General features: G+C 39.3%; 1 protein-coding gene across 9 annotated transcripts in view; it reads left to right on the plus strand.

The window, feature by feature from the left end:
* RBMS3 (RNA binding motif single stranded interacting protein 3) overlaps nucleotides 1–23,565 on the plus strand; it is a 1,359,637-nt gene that overhangs the window by 793,818 nt on the left and 542,254 nt on the right. For 7 of the 9 annotated variants that reach the window (XM_047738838.1, XM_047738869.1, XM_047738857.1 and 4 more), the window contains one exon: nucleotides 4,876–5,048. In XM_047738838.1, coding sequence (XP_047594794.1) covers nucleotides 4,876–5,048 — 173 coding nt within the window. The remainder of the gene's footprint in view (nucleotides 1–4,875; nucleotides 5,049–23,565) is intronic. The other 2 variants (XM_047738849.1, XM_047738893.1) reach the window with 1 other exon arrangement.

The raw sequence follows: 23,565 nt of genomic DNA on the forward strand, positions 1-23,565 counted from the left end.
TGGGGACTGTGTGGCTTCTGGAGTCAAACTTCCTAAGTTCAAATTGGGGCTCCAGCTGCGTGACCTTGAGAAGATCATCTGCCCATTTTGTACTTGCATTTTCCCATTTGTGAATGAGAAGCGTTTTATTTGCCTCATTGGGCTGTTACATAAAATGCTTAGGAAGCACACTGCAAATGCTACCTGTAATTATTAGAATCGTTATCTTCCAAAATGGATGTCAAGGCATTTTATTTAATTTCCCAAAGAGGACACTGGCCCTGATCCACTGATGTGGCGGCTCCAACGTGTGGTTCAGAGGGCTTTCAGCCCCCGCCCCTGACACCTAACAGACCCTCCCAACCATGCTGCTGTGAATAAACATCTGAGGGAAATCTGTGTCCTTGCCAAGCATGTGCAGGTTCGAGAGAGAAATCCGATCTCCCTCCTTCCATCGAGTGCCATCTGAAGGCCCTCTTCTGAAAATGTGCCGTTTGGACTGGTTGTATTCAAGCTGACACTGCAAATTCGTAACAGCTCCGGGTCCTGCTACAACGCAGCATTACGGTGCTGGGTAACCCCCACTGTAAGTCCTCACTGCTCCTAAATAGGATTTATAAAGTGTGACTTTGAGCAATATAGCAAAGTCAGTTTTATCTGAGGGAAAATAAATTCTTTTGGTTACTAACATTTTCGAATTTCTTCTTTAGTGCCTCAAAATGATTTAAAAGCTAATCAATGATAAAATCCCAACTCCATCTGAAGACAAAAGAATTGAGAAAGGTATCAGAGCCGCTTTTAATTAGGAAAGTGGTTGCTGTGACCCATTAACCTCTAAAGATTATTGCCTTTTTTTTTTTGAGATGCTGTAGTTTGGTCATTCGTCTTTGGCACCAGAGCATACAACATTGCTTTTTGCTTTTCACAAATTAATTCATTTAGGCCTTTGCATTTGTCAGACATTCCGGGAACCTTCTGCCAATGTTTTGTTGATTAAAGGATGTGTATTTGGAAAGTGGGTGAAGAGGAGGGAATTTATAATTCTTAACACCAAAGAATGATTTACAATGCAGACTGCTACCTGAATCATTCAGTATATCATCAAAGGGTAAATGAAATATTAAGGATTAGGGAGAGATGGGCACTGGGTGTTAAAATCTGTGGGTTGATTGGCTCAGTAATGCTAGAAAATCTACCTCTTTCTGCAGAACTTCTAGAACTCACAAACAGGGATATGACAGAGAAAATCACGTTTGATTGTGCATTTTTTTCAAAGGGCTTTTGGAATACATCATTTCTCTGAAACAGCCTGGTGGTACTATCTCTATTTATAAATCACATACCTCACTCCCATGCATACAAGTTCTCTATGGTCATCACAACTTTGATTTGCTTTTGACTGTTTTGTTAATTTATTTATTTTATCCTGGTGAATACGTGGGGCACTTTGGAGGGCATATTTATTGTTTTAGGCACCATGCAATTTACTGAATGGTATTTCTGGCTATGGAAATGCTTACAAAGACGATGGGAGGGCGGGGAGGGGAGAAGTAAGTAAACACACATTGAACAGCCTGTAAAGGATGCTTTCTTATTTGATCAGTCAGGGACTCAAAGTCTGTGCTGGTCCATCAGATCTATGATACATAGAGCTGAAGACTTTTTTTGGCTCCCTAGTAGTTTTAAAAGCTGTGCAGTGGGAAAAGCTGCTTTAAACAAAGCCTTATTTTAAAAGAACCCTGAGTACAGAATGGAATTCAAAGAATTTAGGCAGAGGGGAGGTGAAAGTGGTAACAAACAGCTTTTAAAAAGCCCTGGGAAATTTAAGAGAATAAAGCACATAATGGAAATAAAAGATAAATCCCATCTGTCCCATTGGGAGATGCAAGACAGGAAGCTGCTGTAGCAAGAATTTGTTGAAGACCTACTAAGTGCAGGGCTTATTAAGAGCTAGAGCTTAAGTGTCATGGGGCGTCCAAGGAGTGAAATGGAATTTTTTAAAAGAATTTATTTATTTATTTGGGAGAGAGAGAGTGCGTGCACAAATGCGGGTGGTGGGGGGCTGGTGGGGGAAGCAGAGGGGAAGGATAAGTAGACCAGTGCTGAGCACAGAGCCCCATCCCGGGCTCTACCCCAGGACCCTGAGATCATGACCTGAGCAGGAATCAAGAGTTGGATGCTTAATCGACTGAGCCACCCAGGCGCCCCGAAACAGAATTCTTAGATCAAGGAGGAATAGTTTTTCACACCAGCCAAGAAACTTCATGCAGTTTTTTGCAGATATTAAATTCCTAAAGGCAATAGATATATTTCATTTTATTCAAACAGTGGGGACAGAAAATTCTCCTCTCTGATTTGTTGTAAAATTCCACATTAAGAATGTTGGTAACAAAAGAGGTAATGCCTGAGAAATGGTTGAGGAGTGTTTATTTTAAAGAAGGAGGCTATAGGTTTTGCTCCTCTCATGTCTACTGTCCCCTCTCCCCATTCCTTAAAGAAACTGCCCAGGACACTCTTGACCAGTTTGCGTTTGCACGTGAGCATTCTGTCTTCTGCTCTTCCTCACTTTTCCTCCCTAAGAGGAGAGCAAGAGGAAAAAAGGGTTCAGAGGATAGATCTGATGGGTCTGCAAGGTGGGCCAGAGCCTGGCCTAGGAAGGCGTGGGAATTCAGAGACAAGGAAGCTTCTAACAACCTCTCAGAGATTTTGGTAGCTGACTTTATTTTGAGATCTAAAATTAAGGAACAGATGAAGCTAATACCGAGAGTTCTAGTATGGGGATTGATGAATGTCCGTAAAACCAAAAGAAATGGGGTCGTTGTGCTGGGTGGCTAGGGTGGGGAATTGGGAGATGAGAAAGCAGGGATAATGAGTTTCATTTGACATAACTGTGTCTAAGAGGTTTTGTCATAGCTGGGTGAAAATATGGACTGGGACAAATCTGATAATTCTGGAAGGTGTAAAACAGACTATTATAGCAAGAAACAAGGCTGGCTACTGCTAAAACTTGGCCTCTTGTCACTGTGGGCTAAGTGTTGTGTCCACTCACTTATTTATTATGTACAATATAGCCCAAGTATTTATTAAGCACCTACTTGCTGTTTGATAAGTATGCACCTTCCAACTCCTGATAAAACAGCTAATGTGTCTTCAGGTTAAAACTTGGCTAAACAGGGGCACCTGGGTGGCTCAGTGGGTTAGGCCTCTTCCATCAGCTCAGGTCATGATCCCAGGGTCCTGGGATCGAGCCCCGCATCGGGCTCTCTGCCCCGCAGGGAGCCTGCCTCCACCTCTCTCTCTCTGCCTGCCTCTCTGCCTACTTGTGATCTCTGTCAAATAAATAAATAAAATCTTAAAAAAAAAAAAACAAAACTTGGCTAAACATTTCCCCACTGGAATCTTGACAAATGTGTTCATTGTGCCTTTGGGTAACATTGTAGGTTACATTGGAGAATATCTGGGATAGTTATAGACTAATATCACTGGCAAGACAAATAAGAACTACAAATATTGCCATTATTATTATTCTTGCATTTTTATTATTGCTAGCATTTTATTGTGCATCACTAATTTCCAGGAATCATTTTGTTACAGGAGCTCATTAAGTTTTCATAGACACCTTGTGACATACTATTGAGACATACTATTTTTGTCTCATACTATTTTTTGAGACATACTATTCACATACTTGTGACATACTATTTTTATCCTCCTCATATGAATGAGAATGTTGAGTCCCAGAGAGGCTAAGGCACCATCCAAAGGTCACACAGTTGGTAAGAGACACAGCAGGATGCAAACCCAGATAGTGCAATTTTAGAACTTCTGAAGATTTGCCTATGTGACAAAGAAATAAATCATGAAGAGTAATGTATCTACTAATTCTGGCATGTAGAGTTCTAAAACCCTTACACTGTATATTCTAAGTTGCTGGGGATCATTTTATCTTTGTATTTTATTATAAACTAGTTTGACAGGTTAGAATGGTAGTTCTTTACTGGGGGAGATTCCCCACTCTCCCTGTCAGGGACACCTGGCAGGGTGCAGAGACCTTTTTGGTTGTCACAACTGGAGAATGGGTGCTACTAGAATCTGGTGGGTAAAGGACCAGCATGCTGTTACTATCCTGCAGTGAACAACGGAGGTTGTACAATGTGATGAACACGAAGGGTTCCACAGCAAAGCATATGCCCTCCCAGTTGGCAAGGCTGCCTAGATTGAGATTTAAAGGAAATCTTGACTGTCGTGAGAGGTTGGTGGCTCAGTATTGCAAACAAAGGGTGTTCACCATGAAGAAGCAGATTTGGGAGTGGGAGAAAGAGGTAAGATAGATTCATCCATCCATCCGTTCATTGATAGATTCACTAGAGAGCGAGTTCTGTCTCTGTGTCAGGAATTCTGTTGGAGAATGGCGGTGAAGACAATCATAGGAGGAAGGGTGTCTGTCTGTGTTTTGTTTTGTTTTACTGGAGAGAAGGAGAGAACAGGAAGTAGAGACAAAGCAAAGATGTGGGCTGTTGAAGTGAGCTAGGAGCAGGGCTTTGGTGCCAAGAGTGAAGGAACTATGTTCTTCTAACAGGGAGGGAGGTACCACGCTACTTTACAGGTTTAAGGAGAATCACAGCAGACTAGCTCAGAAGCCATATGCCACTGGCAGGAGCACCTGGGAGCTTCTTTTTGTCCCATTTATGGCTAACACATGGATGCAAATGCAGGTCCAGGGTGGGAGCGAGGGAGCAAGTGATGTTCTCAGAAGTACATAGGGCGGGGATAAAAGATGTGTGTGCATGTGTGGGTCAGAGAGGCCGAGAAACTTGTCTTGCTTTCGAGGTGTGTTGCTGGCCTGTGAATCCGTGCTGGCTCTGTTTTTCCAGTAACAGCCTTTTCTGTTTCCAGCAGTCCTATGCACCAGCTCCCCACCCCATGGCTCCTCCCAGCCCCAGCACAAACAGCAGCAGCAACAACAGCAGCAGCAACAGCAGCGGGGAACAGTTGAGTAAAACGAACCTGTACATTCGAGGCCTTCCACCAGGCACCACTGACCAGGACCTAATCAAGCTGTGCCAACCGTAAGTGCCCCTCGGCTCCCCGCGCCGGGTCCCACCCCACGCCGTCTCCTGCGCTCCCGCCACGCAGGACTCAGGTTTGCACTCCGTATACCCCTGTATTGGTGCCTCAGTGAGGAAGACTCTGCTAAATGGGACTTAAATTTGAGTTCTAAGTCAAGCTCAAGGAGCTCGGGATTTGCATACTTTTTGTTGGGGGAGGGGAGGTTCCTGAGCAGGCAAACCTGGGACCGAAGGGCGGATAGGTTAGGTATGGACCCAAAAGACTGTGAGCAAACATTAGTTGGGCCTTCAGACCTGACGTGGCTGGCGGAAACAGTGGTGAATCTCGTAAAGGGAGTTGCTTTTTTGGAGAAGTGTCAGCAAAGGGACTCTCAAAAATTTTGAAGTGGTCGATTTCAGGATGATGACCTCCCGTGTTGCAGAGTTTTTCTGGCCAGTTCTTGGTAAATATAAATTCAGCCAGGACCAGGTAATTGGGGAATCATAAAACTAAAACACCGCTTTCCTTGAAAACATCTCCTTCCACCTCCAGTGAAGCTCTTTCCCACCAAGGCCAAGAACCATACTCAGCAAGTTGTTTTGGATTTGCTGGGGAATGTGGTAGTGATTAAACGCTCTTCGGAAATGTTTTTGTTAATCTCTTATCTACCAACACTTAGGTTATTAACACTTTTATTTCTGTGCAAACAGAATAAACATATTTAGGTTCGCCCTGCAGATGAAATTAATAATGGATAAAGAATTAAGACTCATGGACCTGTATTTTTAGATTGTTATCTGATTATTTTTAAAGTAATATCAGTGTTGCTATTTGTCACTTGAATATGCCTTAGCTGGGTATTTTTAAATTTGGGGAAACTATTACTCAATTTTTCTTCTTCTCTTTTGCAATGCTTTCATAAGAAGGTTGAGAGGATATTTATTTTGTAAATTTTCCAACCTCTAAAATACTGAAAGAGGAAAACAAAGTGGATGGTATTTATTTGTCTTTGTTCTGGATTTTAAGATTGGGAACAAATATCAAAACACCAGGAAGTGCCTGAAAAACCGAAACACAAATACCTAACTCTGTAATCAGTTGAAAAAGTAATCAGTGTGGATTACGGTGGGCAGGGGAGGGGTGCTGTTGCCACTGCCTACCTTGATTTGTGAAGGAGGTAAGGCAAAACTTGGAAAAATAAATATTTACTTAAAAGTAGTTATTTAAACAAAAGGAATGTGCCAGGGCTAAGACATATAACTATATGTTAGGTTTTGGTCTGTGAAAGGTTGGAGTTGGACTTGAAGATAAATAACTCAACTTTTTTCTGTGGTTGTTAGAAAAACCTAAACTATTTTGAAAAGTAAGGACTTTTGAAAATGTGAAAGTTTGTGGACTTTATGTTAAAAGCTTCTGAAGAAGTATCTATTTATGGATGCTGATAGGAAAAAGTGTGGCTATGATCTCTGACTTGTACTGGAATCTCATTTATAAAAAATATTGATGGGCTTAAGGAAGATATTTTCTCTTTGGTCTATACCACTCAGAGAGCTTGTTGAAGCACAGATTTCTGGGCCCAAGAGATACTGAGTCACCAGGCCTGGGGTGGAGACCAAGGATATGCATTTCTTTGACAGGGTCCGTCATATCGTTGCTGCTGGTTTTCAAGAAGGAATACTTCTCTCTTCAATAATATGGAGACCACTGACTATTTCTAACACATAACACTTATGAAGTTAGTTTATGGAGGTAGTTGAGGTAGAATCCTGTGTTTTAAAACCCACTCAGCCACTGTGTGAATTTGAGGCAAATCATTTAATTTACTCTCTTTGAGCCTCAGTTTCCTCTTCTAAAAGAATGTGTTGACCTTGATTATTTCTAGGTCTCCTTGTACCACCAGTGGTGCTTGGAGCTGCCTTTGACTGGTACATTAGGATCAATTGTTCAATACTCAGGAATTCCCTGTGTGGTGTGTTCCAGACCCAGCAGCTTGAAATCAGCTATGGTGGGAGTATTTCTATCACAGGAGCCAGCAAGCTCTAGAAATAAGGGCATTTTAAATTTTATCTTGTGTTTTTGGAGAGCTGGTTTCTGAGCACACCACTGATGTAGCATTATACTCTGGATTTCTGTGTCTGTGTCCACTTTTGATAGAATGTTGCCAGAAGTCTACAGATGGAAACTGTCACCTAAAAACCTGTATTGGTGGTTTTTTTTTTAAGATTTTATTTATTTATTTGACAGAGAGAGATCACAAGTAGATGGAGAGGCAGGCAGAGAGAGAGAGAGAGAGAGAGGGAAGCAGGCTCCCTGCTGAGCAGAGAGCCTGATGCGGGACTCGATCCCAGGACCCCGAGATCATGACCTGAGCTGAAGGCAGCAGCTTAACCCACTGAGCCACCCAGGCGCCCTGTATTGGTGTTTTTAACTCACGAAAGAGATTTAGTGACACAGAGACGTTATTTTGAAGGAAGGCGTTCTGTTAATGTTCCTTATGTGCATCTGAGAAATTTAGAGAATGCTGAGAGCACAGAGGGTACTGGTTATTTGTTCATATTAGTTTTTGCTGGCTAATAAGATCAGTCCCATGGTATTGTTATTATAAAGATGTTTGTGGGTGCTCCAGTTACTGAAGTGGTCTGGATCTAGGGTTTATTGCTCAGATTATGTTTCCTAGAGAATTTTGGAGAACTGATGTGATCAAACCACATAATGCAGTGGGGATAGCTGTGTCTTAAGAGATCTGGTTTGGGTCCTGGCTCTGCCATCAACTGGGTGTGTGGCTTTAGACCAATGACTTGTTTTCACCCTAACTTTGGTTTCCCCATGTATGAAATAATGGGTTTAAACTCGATAATCCTTTAAGCTTCCTTTACCCCAAAGTTCTAATATTTCATTGAGGCCTTCATTATTTCGTGGTGAAACCTGCTCTTGGATGCTTTTTTATCTTTCTTCAACCCCCTTTTCCAGTGTTGGCAGGGCCACAGCCTGAGTTGGTTCAGCTATATCGGTAAGACCTGATGTATGGGGATGCCTGTGGTAAGAGACTAATGCACGTTGTGGTAAGAGACAGATGCACATCACTTGTAAAATCACGTTCCTCTCTTGTAGAGTTGGTCTCTTGCATTGGTCATTAGTATTTTACATTAGTAGTTTTCTAAAGATTCAGATCATTTTATGTTCCTATTACTCATCCAACACTGTAGAATCATCTTACCTACAAACATAATATTTGTAGATTTAAATGACCTTGCCACCACGATTGATTTTTCATGTTTATTTCAATGAAATTATAAGTATTTTAGAGTTAGTATTTCCTTATATTATAGGAAAAGCAGTATTTGCTAATATCCATAGTAATAAAATAATAGAAAAAAACAGAGATGTACCAAAAATAAGCATAGATATATCGAATTATCTGGTATTAGAGTGCAGTAATCTGCATTAATACTAATGAACAACAAGAAAATGATATTAAAATAAAGAAATTATATTACTTCTCAATGTATAATCTGAGAGCAGATGCTTATTAAGGGATTCTATTCACATTCATCATCAAAGCTTCTATGTTCGGGGGTGCCTGGGTGGCTCAGTGGGTTAAGCCACTGCCTTCAGCAGGATCGAGCCCCAAATTGGGCTCTCTGCTCAGCGGGGAGCCTGTTTCCTCCTCTCCCTCTGCCTGCCTCTCTGCCTGCTTGTAATCTCTCTCTGTCAAATAAATAAATAAAATCTTAAAAAAAAAAAAGCTTCTATGTTCAGATCACAAGTAAAATCAAAGAAAAGAAGACAAGACTAAAAAATGATTTCACTCTATGGGAAACCTCTCTAGTTATGTTTTTGAATGGGTACATCACATTGGGTGTCTTATAGGAGATATTTTGGTTAAATACTTTGTAATCGTCTTTATCTTGAGAAAGCTCAAAGAACTTTATTCTGTTATCAATCAAGAAATATTTACAGAACACCTTTGCTGCATGCCAGATACAGTGCTGATGATTCATTGGTGAGTAAATTTAGGCAAAGCCCTTGCTTTAACAGAGCTTATATTTTACTAGGAAAAATAGACATCAATGAAGTAATCTTATAATTTGATATAAAATTGCAACTCGTGGTGACTGGCTGGCTCTTGATTTTGGTTCAGGTCATGATCTCAGGTTTGTGGGGTAGAGCCCTGCATAGAGTTCCATGCTCAGCGGGGAGTCTGCTTCTCTCCCTCCCTTTCTTCCTCTCCTTCGGCCCCTCCCCCTCTCTAAACAAAACAAAACAGAAACAAAACAATACAGCTATAAATTTAAAAAACAAAAAACAAAACAAAAAAAAAAGAGGAGCTTGGAACCAAGAGCGTTTATCACATGGGATCTGTCCTAGTTAGGGCAATGAGCAAAGGAATCTCTGAGAAAGTGACAACCGAGGTAAGATCAAAAGAAAGAATAGGTTTTACTAAATGGAGAAGGAAAGTAAGAACATTCCAGGCAGAAAGAGCCTCATGTGTGTAGAACCAAGGGCTGGAGGGAGCATGGCAAGAACAAGGGGCTGGAAGAAAGCCAGTGTGGTTATAGCAGAGATGGAGAGATAGACTATGGGGCAAAATGAGCTGGAAATATGGGATAAGGTGATTTCTTTGTGGATCATGTTGGGAAATGTGTTTTATATTAAGAGCAATGGAGGAAAACGTTGGCTTGTCATGAACAGGAAGGTGAACTAGTCAGATTTTTGTTTCCAAAAATTCCAACTGCAGAGTGGAAAGAAGGCATCCTGTGAGATCAGTGGACAATCAGGGTAGGAATAGTTGAAAAGCAAGCGGGAAGAGGAATAATTTAGTCAGAGAAGAAGGTGTGAGGATTAATAATTGTGGTGGTAGAATAGTTATGTGTGGTGAAAGATATCTATTTTTACAGATGTGTTTATTTTTCCACCAAAAAACAAAGACTTGAGAGACAATTAATCTAATGAACTAGAAAGAAACTGTGAAATAGTATGGAAGACCCAAATCGGTGATTTTTAATTAATCTCTCTCTCTCTTTTTTTTTTTTTTTTTTTTTACCTACTCATGAATGGGTCATCAATATACTATTAAACATTTAAGGACTGCAATATTAAGAGCACTAAAGGCAAATGTAAAGAAAATAAAAAACTCATATTGGGACGCCTGGGTGGCTCAGTTGGTTGGATGACTGCCTTTGGCTCAGGTCATGATCCCGGAGACCCGGGATCGAGTCCCGCATCGGGCTCCCAGTTCCATGGGGAGTCTGCTTCTCCCTCTGACCTTCTCCTCGCTCATGCTCTCTCTCACTGTCTCTCTCTCAAATAAATAAATAAAATCTTTAAAAAAAAAACCCTCATATTAATTATACAGTTCTATTCGTGGGATGAGTTATCTGTTGGAGATCATGGGTGGAATGCTTGGATTATATACTCTTCAGCTTATCTCAAGAGGAGGAGGTAAAAGTGGGGAAAGATAGATTTGACTTGAGGAGGGGTGGTGCATTGCAACTTATGGCCCAAAGAAAATTTGGGTGGTGTAATCATTTTTTACATACAAAACTGTATTTCCTCTCTCAAAAAAATTTGGTAACTTCTCTGATATGATTATAAACATGCCCTTAAAACACATTGAAATTGCCCTTTAAAACCCACCTGTTTAACATAATAGAATTTAAAATGGAAAATGAAAATCATGATGTATTTATATTTTCTACATCTACAATCTCTTTTATCTAATCAACCTCAAGACTTTCAACTAATTTTAACTAATACATTGCTCTGGAAAGCTCTGGTCGTAAATTGCCCAACTTCCACATGATTAACTAATCTGGCATTGATGACAACTCTGTACAGGTACAGACTGAGTTGTTCTTCTGTCAGAAAATGAGCATGTGGTTACCGCTAAGGCCACCTGAAGCAGAATGAAGGGAAAGGAAGGAAACTCTTGGCTAGGTGCACAGATATTTCCAATCATCACCGGAAGACCAGGAAGTCTGCTATCCTGCCCTCCATTTTTCTCTGTAAACATTCTCTCTGCTAAGCTATGATACCCTAGCTTTGCTCCCTTTAAAATGAAGCTGTAAATGTCACTTCAGCCTTTAACAAGAGAGGAGAAATGCCCCGAATGAAAAATCAGAACAAAGTAGGGGTCTTTGAGCTCCCGAGCTGAGGGTCTGCCCAAGCTAATCTCCCCGACTTTCACCCAACCCTGTTGGATGTTTCCTGACGGTGTGTGCGGAACGCTGAATAGTTAGAACAGACTCAAGTGTCATCCGCGCTCCGAGTGCAGAGTCCATTATACATGGTGTCAGACAGTTTTGACAAATGCACCGACACAATCAAACCTTTTATCAATTTAAAAGTAACCTTGTCACAGTAATCTGTCAAACTGTTCAGATACAACTAAAGGAAAACAAGTCATCATGCACTCCAGAGTAACGGAGTAAATAAGAAAAATGTGACTGGAAATTTTTTTTTAGTTCTTTTCTACTGTGTCAATGTAGATTTAAAAGTTCCCTCTAATAAGACCCAAGGAAATTTATTAGTAGCTTGCTCCTGAAAGTTGGACTCAAATTATAGGGCTGCTTTTGAGGTATCATAAATCTGTATGGAGGCAGGTGTGAATAGGAAGTGAACCTGAGGACCTTTGAAAACTCCTTTGTGCAATTTAAATGAGAGAGTGCCTTTACGGTCCAAACTAGATGTCTGAATTCATTGAGTCAGCATAGACCTGACACTTGATTACATGTATTAATTCCAATGTGTGTATAATTGTATTTGCCAACTTTGAATTATAAACCAGACACAGTATTTGGTTTGTAATTAGTTGATAATTATCATTAATAATGAATCATTATGTTTATATATATAAGCCATGTTTATTGTGGATTACATAACCTGTATTCTAAGTTTTTATATTACCTCATTTAATGCTCAAAATGGCCTTATGGGAACATGGGGGCGGCTCAGTTGGTTAAGCATCTGACTCTTGGTTTTGGCTTAGGTCATGGTCTCGTAGGTCATGAGACTGAGCCCCATGTCTGCCATCGCACTTGCTTGAGATTTTCTCTTTCTCCTTCCCCCCACCTCATGCTCATGAGCTTGCGTGCACCCATGCATGCACTCTCTCTTTCTCTCTCAAATAAATAAATAAATAAATAATTTTAAAAATAGCCTTATGAAGTGGGAACAATAATTGCTGAGTTTAATAGTTGAATAAACTTAGAGGCTTAGAAAGGTTAGGGGCCTTGTTGCCCAAGCTTATACAGACACCAGCATTCAAACCTAGCCCTGACTTCAAAGCTCTTATTTGTAACCACTAAAACATTCATTTAATGAGGATGAGTATGGCTTAAGTCACACGAGTTCTCACATCCTTGGATGCCCATGAGAATCCCTTGAGAAAATTAAAAAAAAAAAATTAGTATCTGGATCTCACCCCCAGGAATTCTGATTTAACACATGTGGGGTCAGCTTAGATATTAAGACTTTTAAAAGTCAGCTCAGGTAATTCTAATATGTAACAAAGTTTGGGAACCCCTGGAGTGAATCATGCTCATGCTAATAGAAAAATATATTCTAATCATGTGTTTTAACTTCCTTACTCTGACTTGCAGAGAATCTAGAAACTTCTTAGGAGCTACCAATTTGTTTTCAGTTAACCAGAAGACTTAAAAATAAATTTTATTAAGATAATTTTGGGATGAATTGGATATTCCAGTTAAAAAATGGGATTTTTAGATTTATGCATGGAAAATCAAGCCCTGAAACAGGGCTCTAAAAGCACTGTAAAGAATGTCCTTGGAAGGATCTCTCTTTCCTTCTTCACACAATTTTCATTAAGTCAAACATTTCCTTAACATTCCATTTTTAAAAACATTTGCATTTAATTAATGATTGAGCAAGGAAATCCTCCTATTTTGACTCATGTAATAACAAGCTTCTATATGTTTACATTTTTCTTGCTGACTATAGTCTAGTGAACATATCTAGTGAATCATAAAAAAAATAATCCTCCAACGTTTGGGGGGCATCCTGCAAATTATTGTCCTACTGATTCATTGAGCATTCTTTCGTTATTGTTGTTCTTTTTTTTCTTTGGACAAAGAAGATTCTGTTGAATGTCCATGATTTTTCCAAAATCTATTTATTTAAATTGCTGATATCTAATACTTCTTCCTAGAAACAGAGAAGGGAAAAATAAAAATGAAAGCATTGAGAGCACCAGTTAACATAGGTTACTGTGTTGGTAGTCACACAAAAACGCTGGGGATGGGGAAGGATGTGATTAACTCTCTGTCGATGTGCCAGCTAATGGCCTGGAGCTCTGGGAGAAGTAGAATTCCAGGCAGGTATTCTGAGTTCCTGAAATTATGAGGGACTTGAGGTTCAAGGGCAGGACTCTTCGCAAGCTCAGATGATATCTTGGTTTATAGTTTGCCCAGTAATATTCTAATTGTCAAATGTGGCTGACTTTTTCAGTCCTTATCTTATTTGATCTCTGTGTTACTTAACCCTGCTTACTTCTTTTTTATTCCTGAAATGTTCTTCCTGGGCTCTCAGACTATTCTTTCTTGGAGATTCTTTTGGAGATTCTTCTTTCCAACTTCTCTTCATCGGTCTTCCTCTAGAATATTTTGTGTTTTCCAGAGTTTGGACCTCCTCTCTTCCTGCTTCACAAAGCCTACTTAATAACCTCAGCTACTCTGATGATTATTAAATCTGCATCTCCAGCTCATGGAGTCTTCTCTTAGTCCTAGATTCTATCTCATTATTCCTGAAAGGTTCCAAATTTGTAACCCAAAAGTTATCAGACTCATTGTCCAAAAAAGGATTATTCTTAGAATTATTCCTTTCTTCCATGTTCTCTTTCTCTATGAATGGCACCATCCATCCACCCAGTCATCCAGATTAAATAAAAAAACAAAAAACAACAACAGAAAAAAAAACCTTAGAGTCATTCCTTTCCCCAACCAAGAAGTAGTTGCCAAAGTACATAGATTCCAATTGCTTGGTATTTATGATATCCAACACCTCTTGTACTTTACTACTGCCATTGTTTATTTACTCACTTATTCAAAGGTATTTATTGAATGTCATCTCTGTGCCAAGCACTGCAGATACCTTAAGGATTGGTTAAGTCTTGGCATAGAGATTACATTCTCGTGGAGAGACATAATATATCAATAAATAAGTAGTTAGAGAAAACACCAGAATATGCCATGAAAAGAAGTTTGAAATACCATGAAAAGGGGGTTCTAAGTAATGACTGGCAAGTTATTATAGACTGGGTGACCTCTTTGAGATGAGCTCTCAATTTCAAGAAGGAGACAGTCATATGGTATTCAGAAGGAAGGGCATTACAGGCAGATGTAAACTTGTACCAATGTCCAAAGGTGGAAATGAGCTTGGTGTATTCAAGGAACATAAAGGTCAGAATAGCAAAAGAACAGTGAGTAAGGGGAGGTAGGGGTAGTAAGAGAAGAAGCAAAAATAAAAAGTGCAACAGGCCAAATCAGTAAGGTTTTATGAGCCAGAGTAGAGAGGTGGCATTTTATCCTAATCTATTCATTTATTTAGAAAAGTTATTCTGGTTAGTCTATAAAGAACGGATTTTAGGGACACATGAGGGAAGAGGAGAGCAAATGATCAAGGAGGTCATTGTGGAGGTCCAAGCAGGAGACGGTGATGGCTTGGAATAAGATCATAGTGGTGGAGGAGATAAGATGTGATGGATTTGGGATATATTTTGGAGATGGTTTTGATGGAAGTTACTGATGATAGAAGTTACTAATATGGCAGGATGGTTGAGGAAAGAGAAATTAGGAATAATTCCTAGGAATTCTGCAATTTTTGGCTTTAGCATCTAAAATAAGTATAAAACCATTTCATCAAGTGGGGAAGATTGTGGGAAGAACAATTTTGGGTGGATAGACATCAAGAGTTCTCTTCAGTCTTGTTATTTTTGAGATCTATTGGACATCAAAAATGAGATACCAGTTGGCAGTTGATATATGACTAGCTTCCAAAGCAGAGGTTAGAGTAAAAAATATAGACTGGTAGTCATAAGCATTAGAAGTGGCATTAAAACGGATACCAATGTCAACAATATAGTGCCTAATATGTGCTGAACATTATTCTAAGTAAGTTACATGTAAATACTTCATATTACACGTGTTAACTCAGTTATACTTCATGGGCAACCCCCGTTTTGTAGGTGAAAAACCAATGACATGAAGAACTTAGTGAGTTTCCCAGTGTTACACAGCTGGTAGTTGGCAAGTCAAGGGTTTAAATTAAGGAGTTTGGTTTAATAGTTCCTCACTTAAACATTATTCATACACAAGGTATGTACACAGCAAAAGAAGTGGTCTCACAACTCAACGTTCTGAGATTCTGAAAAGGACAGAAGCCAACAAAAGTGTTTATAAAGGAACAAGCAATGAGACTGAGGAAAACTAGGAAAGCAGGTGAGTGTGGGGGGAAGAAAGTATCTCAAGAAAGCAGAATGATCAAGGATCTCGATGACATAGTACTGAGAAGTTAAAAAATGTATCAACAGACAAGTGACATTGGGTTTGACAATATCAAGGTCATTGGCAAGCTTGACCAGGGTGGTCTTTGTGGGGGAGTGAAAGCTGAAGTCAGTTTGGTGGGCCTTTCTGCAGGGTCATTATCTAACAATCCTTCCAAGTAAAAATACCTGTCTCTCCTTTGTGCCCAAACCATACCTAAATAGCCTATCTTTTCTAACACTGTCTTTCACTGATCTTCTGGTTTATTCTCTCTGTCTCTCTGTCTCTAACTCTCTTTCTCTCTCCTCCTTCCCATTTTCCTTAACTACAAGCTTTTGAGGACAGCACATTCATCTTGCAGATTTTTGTACCCCGAGTCCTAGCACAGTTCCAGGTATTTAAGTGGAAATGATAAATATTTAGTAACAGACGAAATCCCAAATCCATCAGTAATGTAAAAATGACTACATTGGATTTACATCATGAAATTTTTTCCAGGGTAGACATTAAGTTCATAGTGGGAGACATAGGAAGCAGGGTTTCCCTCAGGCCCTGCATACCAGATTGTTCCACCAGAGTGAAAGAAGAAAGTTTTCGAATTATAAGCTCTTTTATTGTCTGGATCCCAAAGAGAGTTTTGGAGGGATGCCTCAGGATAGCTTGAGTCCCATGCATTTCAGGAACCAAATAAGGATCAATACTTTGCTTACTCACTCAGTGGTGCTGCTGAGGCAGGAAATAACCATTTATTCTTGCCTCAGCCACCAGGTTTCAGCTGTCAAACAGATCACAGTGTGCCACTAACTGCTAATTCCATACCTAATGTAAAGTAATCTGGGCTCACTGAATGTGGAAATTTTCTTTTTTTAAAATTTTTACTTATTTAACAGAGAGAGAGAGACAGTGAGAGAGGGAACACAAGCAGGGCGAGCAGGAGAGGGAGAAGCAGACTCCCCACTGAGCAGGAAGCCTGATATGATGCTTGATCCCAGGACCCTGGGGATCATGACCTGAGCCGAAGGCAGGCACTTTTACAGCTGAGCCACCCAAGTGCCTCTGGAAATTTTTTTTTTTTTTTTTAGCTTTGGAGTCTTTCTTCAGGTTTCTCTTTGCAACCAATGACTTTTGGGGACACAAAATTGGAGACTCTTGAAAAAAGACAGAAAGTATATCTGTGTATCTGTCACATTTTAAAAATGACAGCTTGCTATCTGAAAATTGGCAAGAGTATGATCTATATATGTAATTTAAAATCATAATTTAACCATATGATTGCAAACAAGTAATCGTTACAATTTATTCTTAGAAAGAAAATTAGAAAAAACCTTTTAGCTCTACTTTTTATCTGTTATAGTCATCATATCTCTAACACTGTGGTGTCTCTTGATGAGTGACTATCTTACACAATAAACATGCCCCTGAAATTGTTTTAGTTTTTCAATGAACATTTTTGAGAAGTAACACAAAATACAGTACTTTTAAGTGTAGGATTTGATGAGTTTTAACAAATATATGTACCTATGTACTAACCACAACAATCAAGATGTAAAATGTTTTCATTACCCCCAAGCTTTTTAAAAATGCAGTCATATGCTATGGAATCCACAATTTGAAATCACCTTACTTAAGAAGGAAAGGAGACAGCATTGTACCATGGGAGTAACAGAGAATTTTGAGTCATTTGTGGATCCTAGTTAATCTCTTACTGGTTGTGAAAGTGTGATCAAGTCACTTAGCCCATCTGAGCCTATGAGTGACTGATTTGTATTGAAGCCCTAGTAAATGCTCGTTATAATTATTCACTTATACAATGGAAAAAATCCTTATTGTCATTCACATTTACATGTATAAAGACTGAATTTGTATAAGGACTAAATTAAGTGGAGCTCACCCATAATTTTAAGGAGTATATATTCAAACAAAACACATATTTTAGTTTTTATATTATTCCTGTCTTATTTGTCTCTATGTCGCAGTGAGTCCTTGTATTATCTTATAATATTTTGTATTGTCATTGCTATTCATTGTTTAATGATGCATTTATCCTATACAAATTCACAACATCAGGATAAATATACACCATTTAGGCTCTATCTAAAAGAGGAAAATTAAAATATAGTGCAAAACAAATTTTAAAACCCTTACAGATTTAGTGCATAAATATGGCCTAATGATATGCTTTAAAAAAATAAAATGGAAGTTTTCAAATCAAATTGATGCCAAGCATTTTAGTTCTTGAATATAATAAAGTTATTTTAAACACATATGACCATCTCGATCGATGTGTATATATTAATGGCATTCTGATATCACTTAGACTTTATTGTGAATCAACAAGTTGAATTTGGTTTAGGTTAAATCAGTTCTTATCAACTAAATCTTATAAAGTATATATTTAAAAAGTGTTTCCTCAGTGCTTCCATTAAATGAATTTTAGATGTTCCTTTTTGTTTAACAGCAACCTCTATTTATTTAAGTAGCTACACTAAATTTTGAATCAGGGAGACAGATGCTTCAATAATATCAATTACTGAAACATTCTTTTCATAAATATTTTTTCATGTCAAACTTGTTATAGGTTGAATTCTTTTTCAGAAAGTATAGCAAACCTGTTATTTTGTTTCTCTGTATAAGTAGCCTTGTTCTCTTTATATCACGAGGACCACTCAGGATCCAACTCTCAAATCTGTCTTTTTTTAAAAAAGATCTTACTTATTTGAGAGAGAGAGAGCAGAAGCAGAGGGGAGGTGCAGGCAGGGAGAGAAGCTGCTCCCCACTGAGCCAGAAGTTCGATGCGGGGCTCGATCCCAAGACGCTGGGATCATGACCTGAGCCAAAGACAGATGCTTAACTGACTGAACCACCAGGGTGTCCCTTGAACCTGTCATTTATTAGGTATGTGTCTTTGGACAAGTTGCACTATTCCTCTGTTCCTCCGTTTCTCTTTCTGTAAAATGGATGTAACAATCGTAACCTCCCTTTTAGGGTTATTAAGAAAACCAAGTGAGCTAATACCCAGAAAGCATTAAAATAAAGCCTGGTATGGAATAAGCCCTCAGTGAGTACTATGCATGTGAGAACTTTCCCCAGTATAAGCTGAAATTAACTTGCTCCCAATGTAGGCAATCTTTGCGAAGCTGGTGGTCATTTTGTTCTATCGATTTCTAGCTCTGTACTGAAATTTTGTATATCAAACATCCTATTCCAAGTGGTATTGTTGTTGTTGTTTCCCCCTAGTTCTGGTGTTCTTGTGATTCTTTACTTCTAGACTTGATCTATGTAAACACAGTTGTCTTCATCACCCAGGACTTGGACCTTCACTGTTGGTACTTGCTGCCCTCTGCACAAGAGTTTTCAAAGGCATGGAGCCTGACATTGATTCGGTACCTAGAAAATTGAGCCTTGCTGATTCTTGCACAGGAATCTTGGGAAAGCGACCAAGTTTAAGATAAAGAGCTGACCTGTTTCACTGGTTCATGCTTCGGCATTACAGAGCGAGCCAGAGGCGCAATCTGTCGATGGTCTGCATGTCTCAACACGGAACCGTGCCCCAGTCACACAGTGAACTCTGTGATCACTACAATTACCTGCGTGCTTTCCTGGATAAAGTGTCCTTATGATACTCTCATGACCACAAGCCAGACAGAGACCATAAGCAGTTCAAGTAAGAACTAGAAATGAGGTTATCAGAGAATGGTAAAAGGCTTCCCCAATTTCAAAATTTAAAAGGGCAGTCATGCACTAATAATGAATGACACCTCTGAAAGAGGGAAAAGAGGCATATTTCCTGGGAATGCTTTCATGTCAGGATCGTTTTGTCTGAATAGAAAGTGATTTGCTGTGAGCCTTTACATAAACAGTCAGTTCTTGGTTCTCTGCATCTGTCCATGACTCTGTTTTCTCTAACTCTAAAGGAAAAGGGTGATATTTATTAGGGTACAACTTCATGGTAATTCCTTGGAAGACGAATGCATGCACATCCACAGCCTATTTGGATACCAGTGAAAAGAGCGACAATGACAGTGAGAGTGGACATTTTTGTGAGTGTTCTATACCAGATACTGTTACAAGCACTTGTCAGGTAGAGTGACCAGCTGTTTGTGGCTTGTCCAGGACTTTCCCAGTTTCAGCATGGAAGTCCTACATCCTGGGAACCCTCAGTTCCAAGCCAAGCAAAATGCTCTGTATAGGTATTTCATTTAGTGGAACTAAATGGAAGTGGCCCTTCCATTTCCAGTGAGCTACTATTATTCTCTTCTGCCCCCAAATCAACTAAAGCACAAAGAGATAAGATCATTGGGAGCTATGTGTAACTACCAACATATCCTACAAATGGCTGAATGGGAACTCAGATTCAGGCAGTAACCCTCTTTACTTGGTTCACTATTGGAATAAACACACGTGTTGTAGAACCAGACCCTTTTTTTTTTTTTTAATCAAAACTTGGCCTAGAACTTTGGGTACATCAATCCCTATGGATGTAGAGAGCAGGGAGAAATTTACTCCCATGCCATTCCTTGGTGACACCAAAGGAGATTACAGACAGGAAATGCCTATCTGTGGGCTTGAAGGAATGACTTCTTGAGGCACTGCACAAAAATCAATTCATGACTTGGAAAGTTCTACCAAAACCACATACCTATAAAGTTGAGCGGGTGTAGCACTTTGCCTCATAGCTGCTTCAATGGTGTTGAGTGTCTGTTTTGGACGGAAACACCTCGGCAACATGTGTTTTGTTTGTGTTAATGACCTTTCTCCCTTTTTAAGGAAAGCATGAAAAACTCTACAGACAAATTATGATAAAATGCCTGAAAGTATATAATTGGGTTTTAAACGGATGTCACTATTTCCTGATTATCAGTGTGACATAAATGTCCCTTGGTATAGTTTTATCCCTCCCATCACTCACTGTCTGTATAAATGCCAACTGTCCCAAGTAGAATCATATAATTCCCAGAATCAGTGAATTAGAAAAGCAGTCATAACAATAAAGGAGAATGGTCAACAAGGTGTTACCAACTTTTAACTTTATTAAGCAATGAGTGATATTAAACAAAATGCCTACTTCCTATTATTTATTAGCACATAGATCTATTAGCATAAATTTACTATCATTAACACATTTTTTTTTTCCCCAAAAGATAAAAGTGCATCACTTTTGTGTAAGGCAAGAAAGTTAAGCTTTGGGGCACGTGGGTGCTTCAGTCAGTTAAGTGTCTGCCTTCGACTCAAGTCATGATCCTGGGGTCTGGGATTGAGCCCCATGTTGGGCTCCCTGCTTAGTGGGGAGCCTGGTTCTCCCTCTCCCTCTGCTGCTCTCCCTGCTCCTGCTCTCTCTCTCTGTCTCTCAAATCAATAAAATCTTAAAAAAAAAAAAAAAAAAGACAGCTAACTTTATCTCAACATAGGTCAAAAATAGGTGTTTTATGGCAAAAATTTTTTTCACTATACTCTTGCATCACACTCTCTTGTTTTTGGTACCAGTGTGTCAGTCTGAGATGCCGTGGTCAGTGAAACACCACACAGGACTCGGGTTTCCGACTTGCCCCATTTTGTTCTTTACCACAGTTGTTGTAGAATTTCTATTTCACATCCTTGTGTTGACGGAAATACTAACAGCACAGTTCATGTTATTTCACTCATTTGAGAGTTTTCTGGGCAAAGTGAGAGAAGCTGAGGGGAACTCCAGCCCACAAGGGAGGACCAAGAAGGAAACCAGCTGTAGCAAGCTTTGTGTCTGCCTAAAATGCCCAAGGCAGGAGATTCTCAGCTTAAGGGTGCTTACCCCCTACTCAGAGCTCCCAACTGGCCAGTAAGGAATGGTTGGGAATGCATTTGAAAGGCATACACTTGGTCCAATTAAACTTTGCTTAGAACTGGCCGTTAGTGCAGTGGCTGGGAATTGGGAGACCTGAAATATCTTCCTAGCTCTGTCACCAAAGAGCTCCATGATGTGACAAGTTCCTTAATCTGCCTGAGCCTTGGTTGCCCCTCTGGCTTTATGACCTTCCAGATTCCTTCTGTTACAAAACATACAACTGTTTGATTTCCATTTTTCTGAGAGCCCTGCTTTCTGCTAATGAACACTATGTACCAAAGCATTAATTGGTCTTTACTGAGTAAGTAGATTTGTCTTTTCAAGTATGACATTCAATTTTACCTGGATTTTAGTGACTGGTTTCACCTAAATTCGGAATCCTATGTTGCCTTTGTGCAAAGAATCGCTTGGTGTTAATACTAATTGTTAAAACAGTGAAATTACTGCAAAGGTATTACTCATCTTTTGTTCCTGATGCTTCGTTCATAGAGGTATTTTAGAACCTGATGAAATATAGATGCCCTATGCCTAAACCATGGTGATAAATAGAAAACAGACACACAAAAAATCAAATTAAGAAGGGATAAGGAAAACATATATTTAATATACCAAAATTAGTGAGGCAAACTGGAAACATGGCGAGTTTTCCAAAGCAAGTTCTATGGCCGGTAGACACCACCACACACCATTTCCCCAACACACAGTGTCTAGATCTTTATGAACATTTTTATATTAGGAGACTGTAATTTCCTGGAGAGCATGAATGGTGTCTTCTTCACTATAGTTTCCCCAACATGTAGCTCGATGCCTGACACATGTCAGGTGCCTGATAAGAATGTGTAGCATGAATTATTAAGTATTGGAACAAAGAACCCTCTGGATACTTCTTCCATCTTAAACTCTTATAATGTTCACCTCTTAGGACAGAATGGGAAGAAACTGCATCATATAGAAATCAAACTTCAGAATAACTAGTTTGTATTAATATCCCTTTGAATATTAATATTAAAGCTGTAAGACCCCCCCTTTTTGTAACTGCAAGGTGCTGAGTCAGTCAGCTGGAGAGGTGTAGATGACGAAGATGGTGAAACATGAAAGAGATTCTCATAGCACATTGTCTTAGGTACTTTCAAAAATCAGTTCCAGGTCTTTGCACTTAAATAAAAAACAACTACAAAAAATAAACCAACAAACAAAAGCAACAACAACCAAAAACCACAATCAGTAAAGGACATGAGTAAAGCATGAACAGACAATAGACTAATCATGTTGCAGCACATCCTACGTGAATGGTGTGACCAAATCACGGTGTAACTCACAAGTACAATAGTACAATTTGCTTGATCCCCTTGGTTTACCCTGAGAAAGGAAAAAAAGAAAAAATAAATAAAATCATTAACTGCATAGTGAGTGTTATGAAAGATATTTTGGGCCAACAAAGACCAGTCAGACAATGAGCTTTTCAGAGGAGACATTTTCTGTCTCCAGGTGTGTTTATGTTTATAGGATGTGAAATTATACATTTACACATGACATCAGACAGACACGTGGATTTTCCTCTGTAAGGTGCTAATAGCTGTTGACTGTGTTATGTCAACATTATGTCTCCCTAATGGGAAGTGTCCCTCCTAGTTGAATCTCAACTTATTTACCTCTCTGTCATGTATCTCATGGACAAAAACCCTTGGGGATATGTGGGTCAGTCTTAAACAGACAAAGCATAGATTTGCAATCTATGCTTTCCTGCAATCTGGTACAATGGAAGGAAAATAACATTAGATAGGCCAATGGCTTTTTAGCTGCCTCCTATTTTTAGAGCCTTCGACATGACTGTAATTATGGACATCCTTATTCTGTTCTCTAGAATCAACAATTTCTATAAAATCTATACCAAAGATCAGATTTCTGAAAACAACTGGAAAAAGGGAACTCTTGTGATTCCGGATGTCAATATGATGAACAATTAAGTTTTCTGACATCGAGAGTGCCCATCAGCCAGTATTAGTAACATGATGGATCAGTAAACTTCCAGTGCTGTGGCATACATTTTGTGCAAAAATTGAAATCAGTCCGGGAGAGCTGGAGAGAAGAAAGTTTCAGCTATTGGGCCAAAAGAATTAGTCATCATTTATGTCTCACCAAATTACGTGACCTTTGTTTGCCTGATTCTCCAATGAGGATCTGGATTATAGTTTACAAGAACAGATAGTAAACATGCAG

This window comes from Lutra lutra, chromosome 1 (genome assembly GCF_902655055.1).
Source record: "Lutra lutra chromosome 1, mLutLut1.2, whole genome shotgun sequence".
NCBI classification, from domain to species: Eukaryota; Metazoa; Chordata; class Mammalia; order Carnivora; family Mustelidae; genus Lutra; species Lutra lutra.